We start from the raw sequence: 23,579 nt of genomic DNA, 5'->3' as shown, positions 1-23,579 counted from the left end.
AAGCACCTGGGCCATCCTCCACTGCACTCCCTGGCCACAGCAGAGAGCTGGCCTGGAAGAGGGGCAACCAGGACAGAATCCGGCACCCTGACCGGGACTAGAACCCGGTGTGCCGGCGCCGCTAGGCGGAGGATTAGCCTAGTGAGCCGCGGTGCCGGCCAAATAAATAAAAATTTTTAAGATTTTATTTATTTGAGAGGTAGAGTTTAAAGTCTGTTGGTTCACTCTCCAAATGGCTGCAATGGCCAGAGCGGAGCTGATCAGAAGCCAGGACACAGGAGGTTCTTCTGGGTCTCCCACGCAGGTGCAGGGGCCCAAGTGCTTGGGCCATAGCAGAGAGCTGGATCGGAAGAGGAGCAGCCGGGACCTGAACTGGCGCCCATATGGGATGCTGGCGCCACAGGCGAAGGATCAACCTACTGTACCACAGTGCCAGCCCCTGAAAGTAAATCTTTTATGTGTGTCTCCTCTTTGAAAATTGCACTATAATAATCATGCACTCCCTTTAAAGTGTGGAATTAGTTCCTTGTAAAAGAAAACAGTAAAATCTCTCAGGCTAAAGAGCACTCATTCACACTCTATATCCTTAGTCATTTCTCTTTTCTGATAAGAGAAGCTAAGAATATGGAATAATTATGTATTAACTTCCTAAGTACAAGCCTCCTTTCTAAGTAATTAGGCTGAGACCAACAAATGAGATCAGACTGCACAGCACTTGTGAGCACCTGTTAATGTGTTCACTTCCAACTGCCTTCCAATCGATCCCCCCATCACTACTGCAGAGTGTAAGCTTGGGTAGGGCAGGATGCTGCCTGTTTTGCCACTCCTCAATCTTCAGCTCTTAGAATGGTGCCTGACACATACTAGGCACTCAAGTCAGTAACTGCTGAAAGAAATTCGCATATTCTGTTTGACTTTATGCAAAATGTTCTACCCGGTACATTCATGCTATTAAATGTAAAATACACAAGGATGCTATTGTTGTCAACACTGCTTTTTCATATTGTTACACCTGGGAGTGGGCACTGTAGGGCAGCAGGTTAAGCTGCCTCCTGGGATGTCCACATGCAGGATCAGCCCGATGGGAGCCCTGGCTGCTCTGCTTCTGATCCAAGTTCCTGATAATGCAGCCGGGAGGCAGCGGATGATGGCCAAGTACCTGTGTCCCTGCCACCCGTGGAGGAGACTCAGATGGCATTCCAGATCCCTGACCTCAGCCTGACCCAGCCTGACCTGGCCATTGCAGGTATTTGGGGATGAACCAGTAAATGGAAGATGTTTCTCTCTGTCCATCTTTCCCTCTCTGTCATTCTGTCTTTCAAATAAGTAAATAAATACATAGGTATATATAATTGCTACACTTATACTATAATGGTCAATCCCTTACTTTTACTTTGACATGTGAAATAAACTTGTAAGAGTCATAGTTAATAAAAAATAGACTTATCACTTTTTTACTTAAGCTGTAGGTAACACCAATTTTATTAATTTTTGTTTTGTAAATCTTTGAAGCTACTAGAATTCATCATCTACCCTTCACTGAGAACAAATAATGAGAGTTGAAACTACATTTTGGTAGTTTGTAAAACAGAAATATTACCTGGAACCTTTTTAAACTTCAAAAGTGGTAATAGGATGTCATATTAAATGTAAGTGAATTATGAGTTAAGAACTCCTGTCTAGAAATTTCTGTGAAAAAAAGTAGACAACTAACCTTATGCAGAGGTTTGAGTACAGCCCTGTTCTTGGACATCTCCTCTCTCCCTGATCCATAACAGGGCATCCACGGTTTGGGTACAGGTTTTGTCTGTTACAAAGCCACTCACTAGGTAACAAAGGGAAAGGAACCAAACTCATAGGAAGGAGCTTAAGGCAAGCCCTGGCCACACAACAGAGTAAGGCGAGACACTGATGCTGTCAGGACGACAATAGTGCACGTTGGAGTAGAAATCACTGTCAAGGTCTGGGATCCTGTCAACCTCCTCTCCAGAAAAACATCAGGTCTGCAGGATGTCGATTTCCACTCCCACTGGGGCACCCAGAAGGGGCAAGTCAGAGTACCACCTGTTCTTCCCTCTCCAGCCAGGTAGGAGGTGATCAAAGGGAGGACCAGTGCAGCAGCAAAGGGAAAGCCGAGTTCCCTCCTCCGTGGACTGGGAAAATGACCTCCTCCCACCCCGCAGAACAGAATGAACTGAGAACAGGCAGTGTCCGGCAACCCCAAAATCAACCACGAGTTAAAAAGGGTGAGAGGAAAGGTCCTGGGCTCACATTGGTCATCATGATCGTGAACATTCTCTGCAAGAAACGGTAATAAATCTGATCACTTGATATGACGTGTGGCAGACAGGCGTATTTCTGCAACAGCTTCTCGTGAGTTCTCCACTTTAAAGAGGCTGCCGCTCGCTGTTCAGCAGCTGTGAGTGCTGGAATCAAGTCGGGCAGCGAGGATAACTGCAGAGACACACATCGAAAGGGCGGATGGTGATTAAGTCACTCAACTGCAGCATTCAGACTGCTCGTTCTCGTAACACATTGGAGAGGAGAGAACTCCACTCACTTCAGAGCTTAAAAGGCATCTTAGTTATGACAGGAAATAATTATCTGGCAAAATCAAGCTGTTTTTTAAGAATCAGTGAGTAGAATTTATGGAAACTAAATCTGAAATAGAAACTGGGGCTCATTATTCTCCCCATCAGACTGCTTATCACAGGACTCTTCTGATCAGAGCTGAACAGATTACGTGTTGCTGTCAGCAAGCTTTGACCTTCCACAATTCCCACCCTTCTGTCCTCACTGTTCGTTCTTCTTGGGATAATCATTACTGCAGGTGAAAACTGAACATATGAAGATAAACTTCAGAGATTCATTAACGTAAGTATAATGTAACTATACACTGGAGTGCATATATAGAATTATGTATTGTAATGTAATTACAGAGGAAATCCAAGCTGTACAAACTCCAGCAGACTTCTGCTGAGCACCTGTGATGCGGCAAGCCCTATTGGAAATGTTCCCCACGCATTCGTTCACTGATCCCTCACAAACACCCTGCAAAGGAGGAAGAAATTTATAAAGTTCAAAAGCTTTTTTGATCCAAAGGATTTACCTTATTTTCTTGAACACTGCTTTCTCCACCAGTAGACATAAGTTCCAAGATTTCTGGAAGATGGTCTATCAGAGCGTCTAGTACCTTTTAATAGAGATACTGGTTACTCTCACAATGACTGCTATGTTTTCTAGTTTAGATAACCCCATGTGGCAATTTCTACACAGAAATAGTGTTGTTTACCAAATAACGTTTTGAGGATTTCTACTTCCTTATTCTGTCGTAATTTTGCTAGAAAGTCTTAGAAACATGACCAACTGCATTGATCAATCTGTCACTAAAAGGAGATTAAGGTATCCATCTCAATACTGTTCAAATAGTCTAAATCTGACACAGCTACTCCTATGTACTTTAATGGTTTAAAATTGCTTCTCACTTTTAAATAGTGGTTTATATCAGATAATACACTCAACAATATCAAACTATTGATAAGCTGAACTATGGAAAAGTAGGAATCATTCAAGTGAATGATATACACAAAATATAACATCAAAATGAAGTACCTCAAAGTCTTCATAATTACACACTAGATAGTAAAATACTCTCCCAATACTGAGAGTATATATGTGACTATATGTCTACAATTTATAGAAACATATGATTATATGGAAATATAAAGATGAAAAAATAACAAAATAGTAATAGTAATTGGAATTAAAGGTGTTCTTTTATCTGCCTTCTTTTTGGCACTTCCTTAATTTTAAAATCAATATACATTTTGAAACTGAATTTTTTTAAATCCCAAGTTTTTAAGGGCCATCGCAGTGTCCAGTCTCTGATACAGTGGTATGTTGATTTGAAGCTTCTGGGGCTAGTCAGCTGAAAGAATTCATGCATTCCCAAAGAGTAGGGGGAAAAGGCACTGATCTATTTGGAAATAACATAAAAGAAGTGAAAAGCAAAGAGTAAGAAGATATTACCTCCAGTGACTCATCTTGTAATAATGTTATTAGTTCTTTATGTATTAAATAGACTCCAGAATTCAGAAGTTTAGATACCTAAAATGTAGCAATACAGTCTCTCAGATTTGAGACCACTAGAGATATAAAGTTAAAATAATAGTTTGGGAAAAAACATATCCTTTTTAGACAACAAAACTAGGTTACAAAATAAATACAAAATTTCTAGAAAACTTAGCTGCACACATAACCAGTTTTTTAGTCTACTTCACAACATGCTGGAGTGTACAGACACGGGAGGGTGGGTGGTGCACACATGGGTGGGTTCAGTACAGAGGGTGAGACTTCCCAGGCACCGCCGACACATCACAGGCAGTGAGAGCCCACGGGTGTCTCCAGTTCATGCTGCAGTCTTAGGGCAGACAACAGTGTCACGGAGGACATCGCAGGTGCCAGGATGCATCCCCGTTCAGAACCTGCCCAAGAAGGTAACCTCTCCTGAAGGCCTCTGCTGGTACCAAGGCAGCGATAATCACCCCTTGAACACCTGAATCAGTGGAAGAGCTGGAAGAGTCCAGAATAATCCAGCTCCCCGGTGACAGGCTTTTTCTGCTTCCTGACTATTCAGAGCCCACAATGGTTGATTATCAGTTTCTACTTCACCATTTATTTTTTATTTATTTGAAAGCCAAAGTTACAGAGAGAAGAAGAGAAACAGTGAGATTTTACATCCACTGAGTCACTACCCAAATGGCTACAACAGCCCAAGGTAGGCCAGGCCAAAGCCAGGAGCCAGGAACTTCATCTGGGTCTCCCACAGGGGTGCAGGGGCCCAGGCACTTGGACCATCTTCTGCTGCTTTCTCAAGCACACTAGCAGAGAGCTGCATCAGAGTAGAGCAGCCAGGACTCAAACTGGTGCCCATATGGGACGCTGGTATCGCAGGTGGAGGCTTAACCTGCTAAGCCACAATGCCAGCCCCTACTTCACCAGTTTTTTAAAACTTAATAGGCTTACAAAAACTTTATTCGGAAGAAAAAGTTCCCAGATAAAGAAAGCATTTAAAAATCTTTCACTCTAACATGGCTGTTTTTGATTTGCTGCAAATATTTTCAAAATAATATTTTTCTGAAAATAAGAATCAAGTTAGAATTTAGTAAGGTGATTATTAGCATATGATATTAACACTGTTAGGAGAATTTAAATCCATCAGTGGATCTTCATTATTTTAAAAGACAGCCAAGACCAACCCCTCATTTTAAGGAGCAGAACGTCATGCGTAGCCTAGCTAGGTGATACGATTGTGACAATATGGAAACCAGCCACCCAAGTAAATAGGTAGATTGGCAGCTTCCAAACTCGCTCCTCCCAGTGAAATATTTTTGTATATACACACACATTTCAAAGTTTATTTATATGGTTCCATATTATGCCCACTAGAAATCATCAATAGAAATGAAATATTTGGGGCCGGCGCAATGATATAGTAAGTTAAGCCTTCACCTGCTGCGCCAGCATCCCATTCAGGTGCCGGTGCAAGTCCCGGCAGCTCCACTTCCGATCCAGCTCCCTTCTAATGGCCTGGGAAGCAGTGAAAAACGGCCCAAGTTCTTGGGCGCCTGCACCCACATGGGAGATATGGAGAGTCCTGGCTCCTGGCTTTGAATCAGCCCAGCTCCGGCTGTTGGAGTCATTTGGGGAGTAAACCAGCAGATGGCAGACTTCTCTCTCTGTCTCTCCCTCTCTCTGTAACTCTGCGCTCAAATAAATAAATAAACCTTTTTTGTTTTTTAAAAAAAGAAATATTAAAGGGATGAGTCAAAAACAAATAGAAAGTTTAGCACTGCACAGATACTGCATCCCCAGACTCCAATCTTGGGCAATCCCCTCTGGAGTCCACTGATAACAGACAGACAGTCACCAAAGCTAAGTGACTGTTTAATGCGTCTTGGAGATGACTGTTACGTTCAGCTGCCAGTGGCTTCTCCACCCTCTCCTTCTCCAGAAGTAAATTTCTACAGGTCTGTTCCCAAAGACGGGGCAGTTGTGCAGTGCTGGCTTTGTTCTAGGTAACTGCTGTTTAAAGGGAACTTCCTACACAAGTAAGATAGATTTCTTTCATACCAGAAAAAAGGTAATTTTAAAGATGCAAAGACTACCACCCAACAGCAGAGGATCTTAAATCACAGTTATAATGATGCTATGGATAGCCTGCATACTCCCAGCTACTGAACAATGCTCTGACACAGGGAGACAGAGCAAGGGAAGAGACGAAATATTCTACTGAGAATAAGAACTTACTATGCCACTTAGAGGAAAGGGGATATTTTATCATGCCACTTACAAAGTTACTCTACAACAGCTTTGCCCTGACAAGTAATGGCTTACGTGTGTTTACTGCAACCATAACACACATGTGCTTACTGAAATCACCCAAGAAACGTGTTCCACATTTCAATCTCAAGAGTTAAAAAGTTAATTATATTCATCACAAAAGTTTGAGTTCACTTTTGCTCCTACCTAAGATCTGTGCTCCCGCCACACAGTCCATTAGCAATAAAAATAAATTTAAATAACTTATCTCAATTTTCCATTTGTTCTAAAGTGCTTAAGTTTAGATGCAAAGTATAACTATTATAAAACATATGAAAGCTAATTTTACTTCCAAATCTGAAACACTCATACATATACCATAATGTCTAGCTTAAACACTTAGTATAGATATGCTAAACAAATGGTTAGTAAAAATAAATGAATATAATGTATTATGTAATGGATTCTACAAACACTGAAAAGAGAAGACAAATGTGGGAATTTTAAAATAAGATTTAGGACTAGAACATGCTAGAGATATGGAGTTGATATCTCATAATAAATCTGTAAACAGAAGTGCATAAATATCAAAACAGCATCCAGTACACATACGTCGACTTAACAATAAGTGAAAGTGGTACCAGTTCTTCAGACTTACTTCATAAAAGCAAATAGCAATCGTGTATCTGACTGGGACTTCAGGGTCATGACAAAGGCAGAAGAATGTAGAATAGAGTTCCATGTGGAAGTTTTTAGGATCAACAAAAACAATCATGGCCTGGTGCAGGTGGAAGGAGGAGATGAATGGGAAGGAGAGGAAAACGCGCATCAATACCTGGTATTAGAGTCGTTTCACTTAAACTGAAGTCATGCTCTGCGTTGTCATTTAATTGGAAATTATATCTTGAAGATACAAATGCATGCCCATAACTCCAACTTACTACAGAGAAACATATTCCACAGAGTTCCTCAGGACCTACTGTTTATAGCAGACATGAGGCTAAGCAGCAACTGTCAAATACGATATATTTAGTGCTATCCAATCACATATTTTAAGGCCATAACCAAGATGCCCAGTCAGTAGAGATATGTAGCTCATTACCGGGAAGTTGTAAGCACAGTTCTTCCGGACTGTTACATATTTCTTCTCCTGCTCTAGGACTTGACTGGGAATCTGGTTTTCATTGTGCCCATTTTCTTGTTGCAAACCCAATGTACAAAGTTTCTTATAAAACTCCAAAAATCGCAAATGTTGATCTGGAGTAAAAATTCCTAAAACAAATATGAAACCCTTGTTGAACATTTCACTTGCAAACAAAAAATTAAAAAGATAAAGCCAAAGTACAATAACAACATAATAGAGCCAAATATTCAAATAAGTGGTTACAGATAGTACATGAATAACAGCAGCAATGACCAGTAAGTGTTACAGAAATCTAATTGGTCATATTGTTTCAGCTAGTGTCAGCTTTAATCACATCCTAACTTCAAAAGTATGAACTATATAGGAATTATGGCTGAATTAATCTCTGACAGGTATGATACTGTATATCAAGTCACTATAATTACAATGTTGTAAGTATTTATACATGTCACTAATTACTTACGGTAAATATTACAGAATTGCCTAAAAAGAGATGTGTGTGAGTCAGCAGAGGAGGAGCTTACACCTTGAATCTGAAAGATGGCAAAAGTGGATTCCAAACAATGGAACAGTTACACATTCACTGACTATCTCAGGGAGCTAACAACTCATATGCTGCAATGGAATTTTTAGAGTGTACTAAATGTCTACAATCCACACAAAATATTTTACTATCCTAGATGGCTATAACTTAATTCTCACTTTATTGTAGCAAGCTGAGAAATAAGAAATATGTTCAAAATGCAAAGAGTTATAGGCTTTATTCCATATTCTAAGTAAAATTTTTGACATGATATATTAATTGTCCAACAAATGGTTAAGGAAGTTATACTTACTACTGATCAATAGTAAATAAATCTGAACTTCTATTAGCATATACCATATAATACATAAATATAAAATATTTGAAAATTTAAAAGGCAACACTTTGCCATTGTTCTTTCAAATAGGTATTGGTGAAAACATTGTTCCTAAATGTGGTCTAAATTGCTCTATCAAAATTCTAAGACATCATGAGATTTTATACACCTAAAAGATAGGTTTTACAACTGAAAAGCTGAAGTCTATTGGCTAAGGTAGAAGAAAAAGGGAAAAATTATGTACAACTTTAAAATTCTTAAGCTATATCATACCATATAGTCCATGGCAGAGTTTTCCTAAATGGAAAGATAAAGAAATAAGAATCGATTCATCGGCTTTGAAAGATTTTTCACAAAATGATTTCACTAAGGGAAGTATAGTTTGACTTCTGTCATCTGGAAAACAAAACAAAACAATACACACTTTAGACTGAGCTGCCCACACTGCACAGGAAACTCACACACAAACAGATTCCACAAAGAACAATTACCAGTTAGCCTCAGAGTAACAGGAAATACCTGACAACGACAACGATAATGACAATGACAGAGACGGTGGTGAAGAAGGGGTAGGAGGAGGGTTGAAACTGTCAGAAACTTAATGTCAGGATAAGGGGTTTGAACTTCCTACTGTGGGCCACAGGGAATAAAGAGCGATTACAAATCAAAAGGTTAAGATGACGGGTTTTTAATCTGAATAAGGGAAAGGAATTTAATTCCTACTAGAAACAGAGGCGTAGCATGTGGGCGAGCCTCCCTGGTCCCCTCAGCAGGTCTCTTCCTGTGCTGTGGCTTAAGCTCAGTGTACTGTCTCATCTTCATGGAAATCAAGTCGGCTCCTGAGATGCTCTGTACGCTGAATGCCATCACGCTTCCTTCTTAGCTGACTCTGCTTTTAAAAGTTAATTCTTTGAGTATATCTGCTTGGGTCCTAAGTTTCTGATGTACTAGTAAGACTTAAGACTCAAGTGTAAACCCTCTCCAAATTTTCCAGAGTGTGTTTAACCTTCCTGAATGAATCCCTGCTCAATCGAGGGTCTGACAATAACAAGGAAATCGTTGTGAAGAACCTTAAAAATCAAACCAAGATGGAGTGACCTAAGCCAATACCATTAAAAACAAGAAGTCACCTTTGCCCCAAATAAAATTAAAGTTTAAAAATTACAGCCCTAAACTTTTTCCCCCCAAAGCTAAAATCAGGTGCAGCTATAAAAATAAGGGACCCTATGCTTAGCTAGCTGTGACACTTGAGCCTGGCTGTGCTAAGACCTAACCCAGTTTGTATGCCTCCTAATACTCAAATAACGGTGTGGGAAGCAGGACGCCGCTCTCCCACCAGGGGAACAAAGGGAGCGAGACGTCGTCCCCCTCAGGGTGAACAAGATGGCGCTGGCAGGAAAAGGAACTGCTAAAGAAGTAAACAACAAAATGGCGACGAGGTGCATGCCTCCCATGTGATACTGTAGCTGACTAGATAGAAAACGCATGCCCTTCAAATGATCAGCTCGCGGATTGGACTGCTGTGTGCTTGCCTCCCATGTGATCCCGTAGCTGATTGGATAGAAGACGCATGCCCTTCACATGATCACCTCACGGATTGGACTGCTGTGTGCATGGACTCTATAGTGCTTTTGATTGGTCACTGTGGGTATATAAACCGTGTGGCTTTGTGCTGGGGGCGCTCTCTGAACTCCCGAGTTCAGGAGGTCCATCTGCGCAGACACCGAATAAATCCTCTTGCTTTTGCATCAGCTGGTCTGGACTCTGAGTCTTTGGGGTGTGCCTCTCAACGTGTTAGCATCCTCACTCCGAGGGTCTAACAGTTGCAACAGGATGAGCAGCATGACTGTGGCTGCAGTTCACTAACACCATCACTCCTCCGTGTGAGGTCTACTGTTTTATCGGACATTTGTTCCACATGCGTTCCATGTCTCATAGAACGAGTGTTATATGAAGTAGTGGGAGTGAAAAGATGGATAATAAACAGTTTCTGAACTTGAGAAACTCAAATCCGCCAAGAAGCCCAACAGTAAAATAAAAGGTGACGTTAGCACTGCTCTAATAGTTGGTATAAGGCAGGAGTCTGCAAAGGTTTTGCTTTTGGGTTGAGCCCAAATCCCTGTGGCAATGATGGGAAAGGACCAAGGTAGTACCTTTGGTCTGCTTTGGAGCCTGAGGGTTCCCCATTATGAGGGACAATGGACTCATTCCTCCTTTTAGCCTGTCTGCAATTTTTACTCCTCTGCTTCCTCGTGGCGCTTACATGCTTATTCTGCAACAACCATACATAACTACTGTCTACATTAAAATTATCTTTAGGGGCAAATTTATTATTAAATTAAAATATTAATAATCAAGTAAACAGAAATGTAATCCTAGATTTACACAATATTTTCGCCTTAAGTACTTGACATTTGCCCCTCCTCACTTCACCCTATAGACAGGTGCATGATCCTGAGTGACCAACGGCCAGCTTCAGTCAAGAGCCCAGTCACACGCCGAGTGGAGCGGTTAGAGACCTGGTTGCCTAACACTAAGAAATGCTGCTCTCCTCATCCCCAAGCAAAGACCCCATCCCCGAATTCCCCAGTGGACATGAGATTTCTGGCACTAAAGTATTATTTAGGAGAGGAAACTCCTTTCGACATTGTTTTTACTCAAGAGCTCCGTTAATGTCAAACAGCTGAGAAAGTTAAAGGTAATTCTCACCCCAAATTCTCAGCCCTAAACACAAGTAGGTTGCATTTTGATGGGAAAAGAGAGAGAGAGATGAAAGATGTGGCAACACTGAAAACCAGGAGGGTAACAGTGGAAACAGAGAAGACACCCAAAGGAAAGAATCATGAAGACAGAGGAAGGGAGGCTTAACATTCAGCATCAAACAGCACACAAATTTCTGCTTGAGTGATACCACATCCATGGAGCAGCACTGCTCGACGAAGCAATGCTGTGTCCACCTGAAGACTTACCTGTGTCAAATACGTCAAGCAGGTTGACCAAAGTTTCAAAAGCTGCAAGTCGCACGCTGCTGCCTTCGTCCCTAGAGAGTTCTATTAATTCAGGGAGCACTACACTTTTTGTCAGTTCTGTCCTGCACAATAAGCAATAGGAGAAAATAAATCAAATCAATAAATTTCAAGCAAAAACTTGCTAAAATCAAGTAACCGGGCTAGGTGCTGCAGAAACAGTGAAAAATCATAAAGGTAACGGTTCCAGCTCGCCAGGTGCTTGTCTGACTGGGAACGCATGCCATCAACACAAAAAGCAAGCACAGTGCGTTCATATTTACTGGAATTGATTCCATCCCTCCCAGCACAAAATGGCTGCCTCCAGAAACTATAAATCGTCATATAGTTTTCAATTTTAAACAACATCAGCAAATGATCTGGACTAATTAGAAAAAAACAGTATTAACTGTAGAAACCCAAATAAAATCTCTCTATCTAGATTCCAGGGCATAAATTATTTTCCCATTCGCCAAAAACATATTATCAATAAGTGATTTCTATATAGAAGAATGATATATGACACTAGATGTTCCACCTAAAAAATGAAACATAAAATAAAAATGCTAAAAAGCAAGCCAGAAGATAGAATTTTGAATGTTTTCACCATAAGGAAATGTTAAATGTTTGAAGAAATAGGTATATTTGTCCTGATTAAAAATTATACAATGGTGGCCGGCGCTGTGGCGCAGCGGGTTAAAGCCCTGGCCTAAAGTGCCAGCATCCCATATGGGCACCGGTTCTTCTTCCTATCCACCCGGCTGCTTTTCTTCTTATCCACCCAGACCCAGAAGAAGCTCCTAGCTTCTGGCTTCGGATTGGCACAGCTTCGGCCATTGAGGCCAGTTGGGGAGTGAACCAGCAGATGGAAGACCTCTCTCTCTGTCTCTACCTCTCTCTGTAACTCTGTCTTTCAAATAAATAAAATAAATCTTTAAAAAAAAGAAATTATACAATGTATACATGATTCAAAACAGCATACGGTACCCCATAAACATGTACAACTTTTATGCATCTGCTAATGTTGGAAAATGCTTTAAAAGAATATATAAATATATGCACACACACATAATCACAAATAGTTCTTCCACAACACTCTAATTTGCTTCTGCTTAAGGTGTTACAGGCAGGCATCTGGTGCAGGGGTTAAGATGCCACTTGGGGAGATCACGTCTCATGATGGAGTGCCTGGTTCAAGTCCCAACTCTGCTTCTGACTCCAGCTTCCTGTTAATGCAAACCACGGGCAGCGGCAGGTGATGGCTCAAGGACCTGGGCCTCTGACACCCACGTGGGAGACTGGAATTGGGTCATGGGCACCTGGTTTCAAACTGGGCCTGCCTGGGCTGCTGCAGCCATTTGGTAATACAACAAATGAAAGATCTCTCTCTTTTTCTCTCTCTCTCTCAAATAATGAAGAAGTAATTTTTTAAAGAGATGCCATTATAATGACACAGTTTGATTAAGGGGAAGTTTATAATGATGTGGCCTGCCTTCTTGGGTACATGATGGAAGATGATATAAGATGTTGATAGAGTCCAAAAAGAGTCAGTAAGAGCTGCAGAAAACCTAAGTTCAGAACTAAGCTAAAAGACTGTAAGACAATGCAGCCCGGCAGAACCTTCTGCAATGATGGGAATGTTTACATTCTGTGCATACTGTCCAACAGGGTAGCCAAATATGGCTGCTGAGCAACGAAGTTGAAAAATATCAACATAAAATCTAAAGATATTAACTTCTATAATTTTGTCTGATAATTGATAAAATCCTTTAATCTCTGGGGCTGGCACCATGGCACAGTGGGTTAAAGCCCCAGCCTGGAGCGCCAGCATCCCATATGGGCACAGGTTTAAGTCCTGGCTGCCCCCCTTCCAGTCCAGCTCTCTGCTGTGACCTGGGAAAGCAGTGGAGGATGGCCCAAGTGCTTGGGCCCCTGCACCCACGTGGGAGACCTGGAAGAAGTTCCTGGCTCCTAGCTTTGGATCAGCTCACTCTGGCCGTTGCAGTCATCTAGGGCGTGAACCAGCAGATGGAAGACTTCTCTCTCTTTCTCTCTCTGACTCTACCTCTTTCTGGAACTCTTTCAAATAAATAAATAAATCCTTCAATCTTCAGCCTCAAGCCGTGAAGGAAGCTTTTCCCTGTGTTGTCTCATTATAGCAGCTTTGTTATATGATGTGAGAGTTTTCTCATGAATATCAGCTGTTTACACTCAGGTGCTAGGCCATTCTACTCTTTATTACATAGATGATATCTTGTCTCTAAACAATTTCATACGTGTGTATTTTTCTTCTGAATTCTGAGGGGCTGATTCGTCTACTAAGTCAGTGAAAGCCTACAGTTTCTAACCAACACTTCACTGTTCACTAAACTTGCTTGAATTTTTCTATTCCATTTTTAATTTCCTGTAATTACATTTTAATTTTAACTAAGTTTTAAATTTTCTTCTTCCTTAAAACTTTTTCATCTCAGCATGTCTCATCACCAAATTTTCAATCTAATTTTATGGCAGGGAGGTCTTCTAGAATTTTGTTGAAAACAGAAAGATGCTTTATTCATTTTCTGTTAGAATAATTTTTTACTTTTTTATTTGCTTGATCATTATTAGTTATACTGAAGAACAATTTAAAGGCCATTTAAATTGTATTAAAGACAATTTTATTACTGCTAAAATTAAATACAATTTTATTATAGGTAAATAAGTCACATGTAGTAGTACTCAAGCACACACTTATTGGGGCGGGCATTTGGGGCAGTAGCTAAGTCCCCACTTGGGATGCCTGTGCTCCATATTGGAATATCTGGCTTAAGTCCCAACTACTCGACTTCTATTCAGCCTCCTGTTACTGTACACACTGGGAGGCAGCAGATGATGTCTAAGAACTTGGGTCCCTAACACCCACATGGGGACCTAGACTGAGTCCCAGTCTCCTGGCCATCAGAGGCATCTGGAAAGTAAACCGATAGATGAAAGATCTCTCTCATCCTTCTCTTTCTCTCTACCTCTCTGCCTTTCGAATTAAAACAAGAAGGAAAAAGAAAGAAGAAAGTGCACATGCACGGATGGGTTCTGGCAGTTGTCAAGTGTCTGGGACAACACCCCCACAATGCAGACCCAGCATCGCTGTCGCCCCAGCACGCTCCACAGCCTGCTCTGACAAGGGCAACCACAGATCTGCTTCTTGTCACTACATGCCAGCTTGCGTGTGTCCTCTGGCAAATGGCCTCCCTTGTGTCTGACTCATCTCTCTACCATACTGACTCTGAGATGCACCCAGAGGTCCATGGCGTGTATCAGTACCTCATTCCTTTTCACTATTGGATGGTATTCCACCTAAGGGAGACAGCCCACTGTTTACCCATTCACAGGCTGACAGACATCTGGACTGTCCCAGGTGTGGCTCTCACCAATGAAGCTGCCACAGACCTTGTGCATAATCAAGCTGTGCGTGTGAACACATTTTCACTTCTTTTGAAACACAGAAACAGGACATGCTTGTTCGATAATCTGCAAATAAGGCGATGGTGTAAGGAATTGAAAGTATACTTACCCAATGCCCTGAGCTATGTTTTCTAATTGTCTACACATACAAGATCGAACTTCGTATTCTACATCTTGACAGAGTGATTTTACCAGGGGAAGGATTTCTCTTTTAATGCTGAGGGAAGGGAGAAAAGAAACATGCAAATCAGTGTTTTAAATCACATCAAAACCTTAACTTAGCTTAATAATAATGACAAATATGCTTTACCAAAGCTTTATAGCTTACAATGTATTTTATTTGACAGATAGAGTTAGACAGTGAGAAAGAGAGAGGAAGAGAGAGACAGAGACAGAGAGAGACAGAGAGAAAGGTTACAATGTATTTTACCTACGTTACTTAATTTGGAAGCTATCATCATCCACTTGTAAACCATGTACTTGACAGATCTTTTAAAAACAATGGTTAATTTTGGATTGGTCGTTAAATCTGTAACTAAAATGAAAGGCTATCACGGTGGAATATTTGATACCAGCAACTATCAACCAACATATCTTCAATTACATACTTTACTCTTGTAAAACACAATATTCTATTAAACACCATTTGATATTAACCACCTGAGAGTAGCATATACATTTTAAACATGCTCCATAAAACCTCAAAAAGATAAGTGATTCAAAATAATGAACTTATAACAATAATATAAAGAAGGAATTCTACCTTCATGCCATTTTTATCAATTTGGAAAGTCTATAAGATAATCCTAGTTTATCTGTAAAAGTACACTGGGTGGGGATGGAGAAAACTAAGATGGGAAGTAAAAAAATATAACCTTATTAATGCTGAAAAGCCATGAGGCTGAGAAGAAATGCATCTTGATAAGTTAACTTCTATCTGAGAATTCCATAAAGTTAAAATAGCTAAACTCGTGTGCAGCATGGATTAATGCAAATCCAATTGTTAATTACACAGTAATTATATATTTAAAAATAGGAAATAGACCAAAAACCATATACAAATACTCACGTGTGGGCATCAAATTTGTTGGTCAATTTTCCTAAAATTTTACAACTAACTAAACGAGACTGGACTGTTTGAGAAAGTTGTGCCTTGGAAACCAGTGGATTCAAAATCTAAAGAGAAAACAATCAGAGAACAAGTTACAAAATTTTACACATTCTTGCCATAAATGTCAGCTATTTCTTTCCAGGAATATTTTAATGCTCCAAATGCTTTTAAAGAGCCTGAATTACAATTTCAGGCGCGTGGATATTCGTGACCTGGATCACTTTGTTTAGTCTTCTGGATTATTAAGGTCAAGATGTTGATATATTAGGAATTCAAGACAAACAGGAACAAAAAGATGAAGTAGGGGCGAATGTTGTGGTACAGTAGGCTAAACCACTGCTTACAGGGGCCAGCACTGCGGCGTAGTGGGCTAAGCCTCCTTGTGGGCGCTGGTTCTAGTCCCAGCTGTTCCTTCCAATCCAGCTCTCTGCTGTGGCCTGGGAAAGCGGCAGAAGGTGGCCCAAGTGCTTGGCCCCTACACCTGCTTGGGGGACCCGGAAGAAGTTCCTGGCTCCTGGCTTCAGATGGGCCCAGCTCCAGCAGTTGTGGACAATTGAGGAGTGAACCAGGGATGGAAGACTTGTCTCTCTGTCTCTCCCTCTCTCTCTCTCTCTCTCTCTCTCTCTCTGTAACTCTGCCCCTCAAATAAATAAATAAATTTATTAAAAAAAAAAAACCTGCCTGGGACACGCACATCCCATGTGGGAGCACCTAGTTCAAGTCCTGGCCTCTCTGCTTCTGATCCTGCTTCCTATTAATGCAGGCGGGAGGAATCAGCAGCTGATGGCTCAAGTGCTTGGTTTCCTGCCATCCACATGAGAAGCCTGAACCCTGGCTTTGGTCTGGCCCAGCCCTGGCTGTAGCAGGCATCTGAGGAGCGAACCAGTGGAAGATCTCTGTTTCTCTCTCTTTCTCAATCTGTGTGTATGTGTATGTGTATGTATGTGTGTGTGTGTGTGTGTCTCCCACCCCTGTCACTTTGACTTTCAAATAAATAAATTCTTTTTAAAAAATTGAAGAAAAACTTATGATGAATTCTGCAATGGTCTGTATGCACTTAATTTTGAAATATACATTTTCAAAAATGAAAAGCAAATTAACAACTAGATACTCTGGAAGTTGTTTTTTATTCCATATAAATGTTTATATTTTTCCTAATGGGATGGAAAACATTATAGCTAAAAGCAAATTACATTGGGTAAAATATTGACATTTGAAAACAACAACCTGAGTCTGATATTGTATCATTTGTATGGAAGGCACTCAAAAACACAACAGCACTGAAAGACTGAAGAGCGATGAAGATCAGACCATGACTCTAGTCCTACCTCTTTTTTTTTTTTTTTTTTTTTGATAGGCAGAGTGGACAGTGACTTCCTTTTGCCATTGGTTCACCCACCAATGGCCACCGCGGCCGGCGCACTGCGGCCAGCACACCACACCAATCCGATGGCAGGAGCCAGGTACTTATCCTGGTCTCCCATGGGGTGCAGGGCCCAAGCACTTGGGCCATCCTCCACTGCACTCCCGGGCCACAGCAGAGAGCTGGCCTGGAAGAGGGGCAACCAGGACAGAATCCGGTGCCCCGACCGGGACTAGAACCCGGTGTGCTGGTGCCGCACGGCGGAGGATTAGCCTAGTGAGCCGCGGCGCCGGCTTTAGTCCTACCTCTTTCGTCCACCTAAGCAACCTTGCTATTTCTCATTGCCAGGTTTTTTAGCTCCTTACCATAGAAATTAGAATATTTCATACTGAGGTCCCTTCACGTTCTAAAATTCTACTACTTTAAAAGCAAACTAGTTTGTTTCCTATCAACAAAAGGTAGCTGAAACTACTGGATGCATCATGACAAATATGATTATTTAAAGATTTATTTATTTACTTATTTGAAAGGCAGAGTGACAAACAGAGACAGACAGGAAGATCCTATCTGCTGGTTCACTCCTCAGATGGATGCAATGGCCAGGGCCGGGCCAGAACAAAGTCAGGAGCCAGGACCTTCATCAGTGCCTCCCACGTGGATGGCAGAAACCCAAGTACTTGGATCATCATAACTGCACCACAACACTAGCTGCAACAAATAAAATTTAAAGGTAAAAGATTTGAATAAATGAAAACATATATTCAAAATCTAAAAAATCACATTAAGTAAAATATAGCATTCTAGAGTAAAAACTGTGTTCTACTGCATTTTTCAAAAATATAAATAGTATGTCTACATTATACTCAACATTAAATCTGTGTAAACATCTAAGTACTTGGCATCAAATACACAAACATTCTCACAGCTATACAAATTTTCAAGCAAGCATCTTGGCATTGGGCTAAAACTGTAAACTGCATAAGGGCAAAGAAAGGCTTTTACTCAGCTGAGGACACTGTACTGACTGATGACTATTTTTTCAACCATGACATATTTAAAAATAAATATATATATATATACACATATATATATGGATAATATTCAAAGACTGAAAAGTGTTTCATTAAAGGATAAATTTCCTTTCCATTTTTCCTATTCTCTCATCACAGTTTATGTACAATTTTTTTTTTTTTTTGGACAGGCAGAGTGGACAGTGAGAGAGAGAGACAGAGAGAAAGGTCTCCTTTGCCGTTGGTTCACCCTCCAATGGCCACCGCGGCCAGCGCGCTGCAGCTGGCACACCGGACTGATCCGAAGCCAGGAGCCAGGTGCTTCTCCTGGTCTCCCATGGGGTGCAGGGCCCAAGCACTTGGGCCATCCTCCACTGCCCTCCCGGGCCACAGCAGAGAGCTGGACTGGAAGAGGGGCAACCGGGACAGAATCCGGCGCCCTGACCGGGACTAGAACCCGGTGTGCTGGTGCCGCAGGTGGAGGATTAGCCTAGTGAGCCACGGCGCCGGCCTTTACCTATAATTTTTAAAGAAGGATATACTAAAAAATGTTAAAAATCAAAAGACAAACAACAAATTAGAAAGATATTTTTGCAAGGATAACAAAGGATTGACAACTTTAAGGGATAAGTGACAAATAAATAGTGTATAAAAGAAAGGACCAGACAATTCCAAAGGAGTAAGTAGAACTGATATAAATACATGGGAAAATATTCTAAAGCATAATAATTTCAAAATTCCCATTAAAATGCAACTTCATCTGTGGCCCATTAAAATTTAATTGGAACACTGTTGCTAAGAAAAGAGAAACAACATTTTCACATATTCTTAGTCAAGACCTCAAGAACATCAACGCTCTCTGACTCAGTAATTCCATTTTTTTAAAAATATTTTTTATTTATTTATTTGACAAGTAGAGTTACAGACAGTGAGAGAGAGAGACAGAGAGAAAGGTCTTCCATCCGATGGTTCACCCCTCCAATGGCCACAACGGCCAGAGCTAAAAGACAGGTGCCTCCTCCTGGTTTCCCACACGGGTACAGGGGCCCAAGCACCTGGGCCATCCTCCACTGCCCTTCCAGGCCACAGCAGAGAGCTGGACAGGAAGAGGAGTAACGGACTAGAACCTGGGCCTGTGCCCCAGGCTGAGGATTAACCAAGTGAGCCACAGTGCCGGCCCCAAGTAATTCCATTTTTTAGGGATGTTACAGATAAAGAAATTTCCTGAAAAACAGGAAAAGTTCTATAGAGTTCATTAGTGTCTTAGTTTTACAGCAAGATTTCAACCTGAAAACAGGCTTGAATGTTTAACAAGCAAAATATTTTACATCTACTAAAAAATGAGTTTAGAAGAATACAGGAAAACTATGCCCAGTGAAAAACAACCAAATGTAAATTCAAATATGATCACTAATCTGGCGAGCAGCCACCACGTATAAGGAAACCCTGAAGGGCTACATATCAGAATCAAGAGGACAAGTGCATTAACACTATAAATTATTGTTCTTCTTTCCATTTTCTATATTACTCAAATTTTCCACAAGGAGCATGCATTGCTTTCAGAATGGAAAACAACTTTATTCCTTTATTTTAAAAAACTTTAAAAAATCATTAACATATACTTGTAGGTTTTTATGGGGTACAGTGCAATATTTCAACACATGCACACAGCATAAAACGATCCAACCAGGCAACCTGCTTTCCCATTTTTCTCATCCTCCCTTGGTGTTTGGAGCTACCAGATCCTCTCTTCCGGTCTTCATACAGAGCCTAACACAGTGCTGTGAGCTATGGCTACCCGCCATGCTGTGGCACACTGGAGTCACTACTTCTATCTGACCCTCCCCGACTCACCCTTCCCGTCCCACTCTCTAGTAATCGCTGTTCTAAGTTCAGGTGACCTTTTTTTCAAACTTCCACGTGAGAGTACATGCAGTACTTGCCTGGATGTGTCTGGCCTATTTACAAAACGTAATGACCTCCACGCATTTTGCTACAAATGTCAGGATTTCATGCTGTTTATGGCTGAATCATACTCAATTGTGTATTTTACCACATTCCCTTCTTTTTTTCTTTTTCTGACAGGCAGAGTGGACAGTGAGAGAGAGAGAAAGGGCTTCCTTCCATTGGTTCATCCCCCAAATAGCCGCTATGGCCAGCACACCACGCTGATCTGAAGCCGGGAGCCAGGTGCTTCCTTCCTCCTGGTCTCCCATGCGGGTGCAGGGCCCAAGCACTTGGGCCATCCTCCACTGCCCTCCCAGGCCACAGCAGAGAGCTGGACTGGAAGAGGAGCAACCGGGACAGAATCCGGCGCCCCGACCGGGACTAGAACCCGGTGTGCCGGCACCACAGGCGGAGGATTGGCCTATTGAGCCACGGCACCGGCCACCACATTCCTTTCTTGCGTTCATCTACTGATGGATAGCTGGGTTGAGTCCATGACTTGGCTACCAGGAACAGTGTTGCACTAAGCAAGGGAGGTCAGGCAGGTGTAGCTTTGATATGCTGGCTTCACTTCCTCGGGACATGTACCCAGACGCCGGACAGCTGGGCCACATCCTAGATCTACTTGGAGTTTTATGAGGAACCTCCACATTTTTCTTCATATGGACGGACTCATTTGCATCCCCACCAGTAGTATGTAAGTGTTGCCATTCTAACTGTAATGAGGCAATATCTCATAGTGGTTTTCATTAATGTATTCCCTAAAAGCTTGTGATATTGAGCAGTACTTTTATAAAAAGAATTTTGACAAAAAAAAATCCATAGATTTACTTATTGGTGGGGTGGGGGTAGGAGGGGGTAGACGTTACCTCATGCCTGAGGGTTTCTTTTGGCAATACTTCTATCATAGACAGAAGGGTTTCCAGCCACGCATTGCTGACACCTGATTGGCAAAAATATAACATGCTCAATTAAATCTCACAAATTCAGGTTCAAACCAGTCACTGATAGTCACAATAACATTTAATGACAAAATGAGAACAATGATTTGTATTATTATTCTAAGAAGATTTTCTGCTTTTTGTTTTAGCTAACACCTAGAAAATTTTATGTTTTTAAAAATATCAGGGGTATCTTTAAGTTAAGCTTTCTAACTGTATAATAATACTAGAACCACAAGTGGGAAAACAGAAAAAATTCTAAGGACATAGTCATAAGCTAAACTTCAGCCTTTACAGACACTGAGTTGTGTTTTTTTTTTTTTTGTAAAGGAGACAGCATGACTATCTGAAGCCTTCCGAGCGTTGTCAGCACGGTCTCACTCGGCTACCTTCAGACCAACAGGACGCAAGCAGCCCCACGCACCTCCCCAGGACCACGACCCAACGCAGAAGGAAGCACGCCAGGCCCTGACCTGTGTCCCTGTGCTCCAGATGCAGCAGGATGACTTGCAGGAAAGAGTGGGCGTACGCATGAACTGACACTGATTCTTCCTGCAGAATGGTCAGAAATGACACGGCAGCCGCTAGCTGCATTTCCACTCCCGCAACGTGGAGCACTTCCTGTGTGATCAGAGAGTTTGCTAGTTACACAGCCAAGAGAACAGACATCGTAAGGCTTAAATCCATGGTTACAGAAACACAGTCTACAAAATCACTACATATGAGCTTTAAACACACGTACTTCTTCTTCTTAAGAGAACTGCGTTAATCTGCTCCTGATCATTTCACTCATCACATCACATAAAATTCAAATTAAAATTTATAAACACCATTCTGTTGCTTTACTGAATAAAAACCATAAGCAGTACATAAGCCTATAAACAACAAACAGTTTTAACAGATCTCAATTTCTATTTTGCTATTGGCACTGTACAATTTGTCATCCTACCTAGAGTAATAATGTCAAAACTCAATCACATGTGTTTTCATTACTTGTATTTCTGCTTCAAAAAATAAACATTATGTACTCTACTATAAAAAGGGATGGGCTTAGGAGTGTGAAAACCTATTTTCCCCTTTAAATAACTGCTCAGGATGCAAATTACTAAAAAGTAAACTCTTTTTAAATATATGAATTTTATTTAAAATTAATTTTATTAATGCCATCTCTATTTATCATTAAAGAATTTTGAAAATGCATATTCAAAATTAAAGACTGCAGCAGAATATTAGTTTTCACCAGTCAAAAAGCTATCTTTATAAACCTCATCAAAGATACTGCCTAATCTTCTCTGGAAGAGTGTGTGTGTGTGTGTGCACGCACACACATGCATATATGGGTAGTATAAAGGCAGCATAAGGCATTTTTTTCAACTGTGGAAGTCACTGGAATTTTCCTTGTATGCCTATTTTATAAGCAATATGGTAAAATTAGCAGAAAAACATGGAACTCATAATCATAAAACTGAGTTTCATATCCTAGGAAAACTAATCTTTCTGCATTATTTCCTAGTGCAATGTATAAAACGTGGTTACGGCACCATCTTCATAGAGATTTAAATGATTCAAACAGAACTTGAATGACTTACCAACTTGCTGTGCAAATGGGCATTTAAACAAGGACCCCTGCAATCCACTGTCTCCTCTCTTCACAGCCCTAGGGCCACCTAGTAGGAATTCCATCGCATTCACAACCTGACTAGCTCTTCACAAACCTGTTGCTTCTCCAGTCTTCCTCCCCTCAAGAAATGAGTTAAGTGGCAGCTCTGCTCTTCCGGCTGCTCAGCCTAACCTCTGGAGTCACCCTTAACCCCTCGCAAGCCCTTACTTACCACCGTCATAAGATCAGCAAATCCTGAAGGAGCTACCTTCAACACGGATCCAGAATCTGGCCACTGGGCACCTCCGCTGCTGCCATCTTGCTCCTAGTCACCATCATCTCAGCTGGCAGCATTCCAACAGCTGGTCCTTGGTTCTGCCATTGCCTCTACCATCTATTCACTATACAGCCATCAAAGGATTCTTACAGAAAGCCAGATCATGTCACTTTTCAGCTCAGAACCTCCACTGGCTTTCCATCTCAAAGGCAAAGTCAAGTCCTTCTAAGTTCTTACCGACTGGTTTTCAAGCCCATCTTTCCCCATTCTTCCACAGGGCTGGCTCCCTGACCTCTTTCTCACCTCTACACAAAGATCACCACCTTTTCAATGAGCGCTTCCCTGATGGCTCCGTTCTAAACGGAGACTCACTCCTGATCCTAGCTCCCGCCACCCCTCTTTAGGTTGGCTCATCACCGTCACCAGCGCACAGCCCAGTCATTCGTTCAGTCCGTCTCCAGGACCGGATCTGAGCTTCCCGACTGCAGGAACGGCTGTCCTGGCCTCCTGGCACACGTTCAGGGCAGGCACTCGGGGAGGCAGCCACCGGGTGACTCTC

The 23,579-nt window shown here is 41.5% G+C and overlaps 1 protein-coding gene across 12 annotated transcripts in view; it reads right to left on the bottom strand.

The window, feature by feature from the left end:
* The window catches only part of PPP4R4 (protein phosphatase 4 regulatory subunit 4), a 104,691-nt gene that overhangs the window by 27,918 nt on the left and 53,194 nt on the right, over window positions 1–23,579 (bottom strand). For 9 of the 12 annotated variants that reach the window (XM_070065569.1, XM_070065576.1, XM_070065568.1 and 6 more), the window contains 11 exons: window positions 21,617–21,764; window positions 21,072–21,145; window positions 15,841–15,947; window positions 14,881–14,988; window positions 11,295–11,416; window positions 8,599–8,721; window positions 7,424–7,593; window positions 6,980–7,099; window positions 4,030–4,107; window positions 3,110–3,193; window positions 2,272–2,454 (listed from right to left, as the gene is read on the bottom strand). In XM_070065569.1, the coding sequence (XP_069921670.1) occupies window positions 2,272–2,454; window positions 3,110–3,193; window positions 4,030–4,107; window positions 6,980–7,099; window positions 7,424–7,593; window positions 8,599–8,721; window positions 11,295–11,416; window positions 14,881–14,988; window positions 15,841–15,947; window positions 21,072–21,145; window positions 21,617–21,764 (1,317 nt within the window). The remainder of the gene's footprint in view (window positions 1–2,271; window positions 2,455–3,109; window positions 3,194–4,029; window positions 4,108–6,979; window positions 7,100–7,423; window positions 7,594–8,598; window positions 8,722–11,294; window positions 11,417–14,880; window positions 14,989–15,840; window positions 15,948–21,071; window positions 21,146–21,616; window positions 21,765–23,579) is intronic. The other 3 variants (XM_070065572.1, XM_070065570.1, XM_070065573.1) reach the window with 3 other exon arrangements.

The sequence above is a fragment of the Oryctolagus cuniculus genome, chromosome 20 (genome assembly GCF_964237555.1).
Source record: "Oryctolagus cuniculus chromosome 20, mOryCun1.1, whole genome shotgun sequence".
Taxonomy (NCBI): Eukaryota; Metazoa; Chordata; class Mammalia; order Lagomorpha; family Leporidae; genus Oryctolagus; species Oryctolagus cuniculus.
Note: the sequence above shows the minus strand (reverse complement) of the source record. Positions and strands in the feature narration are given on the sequence as shown.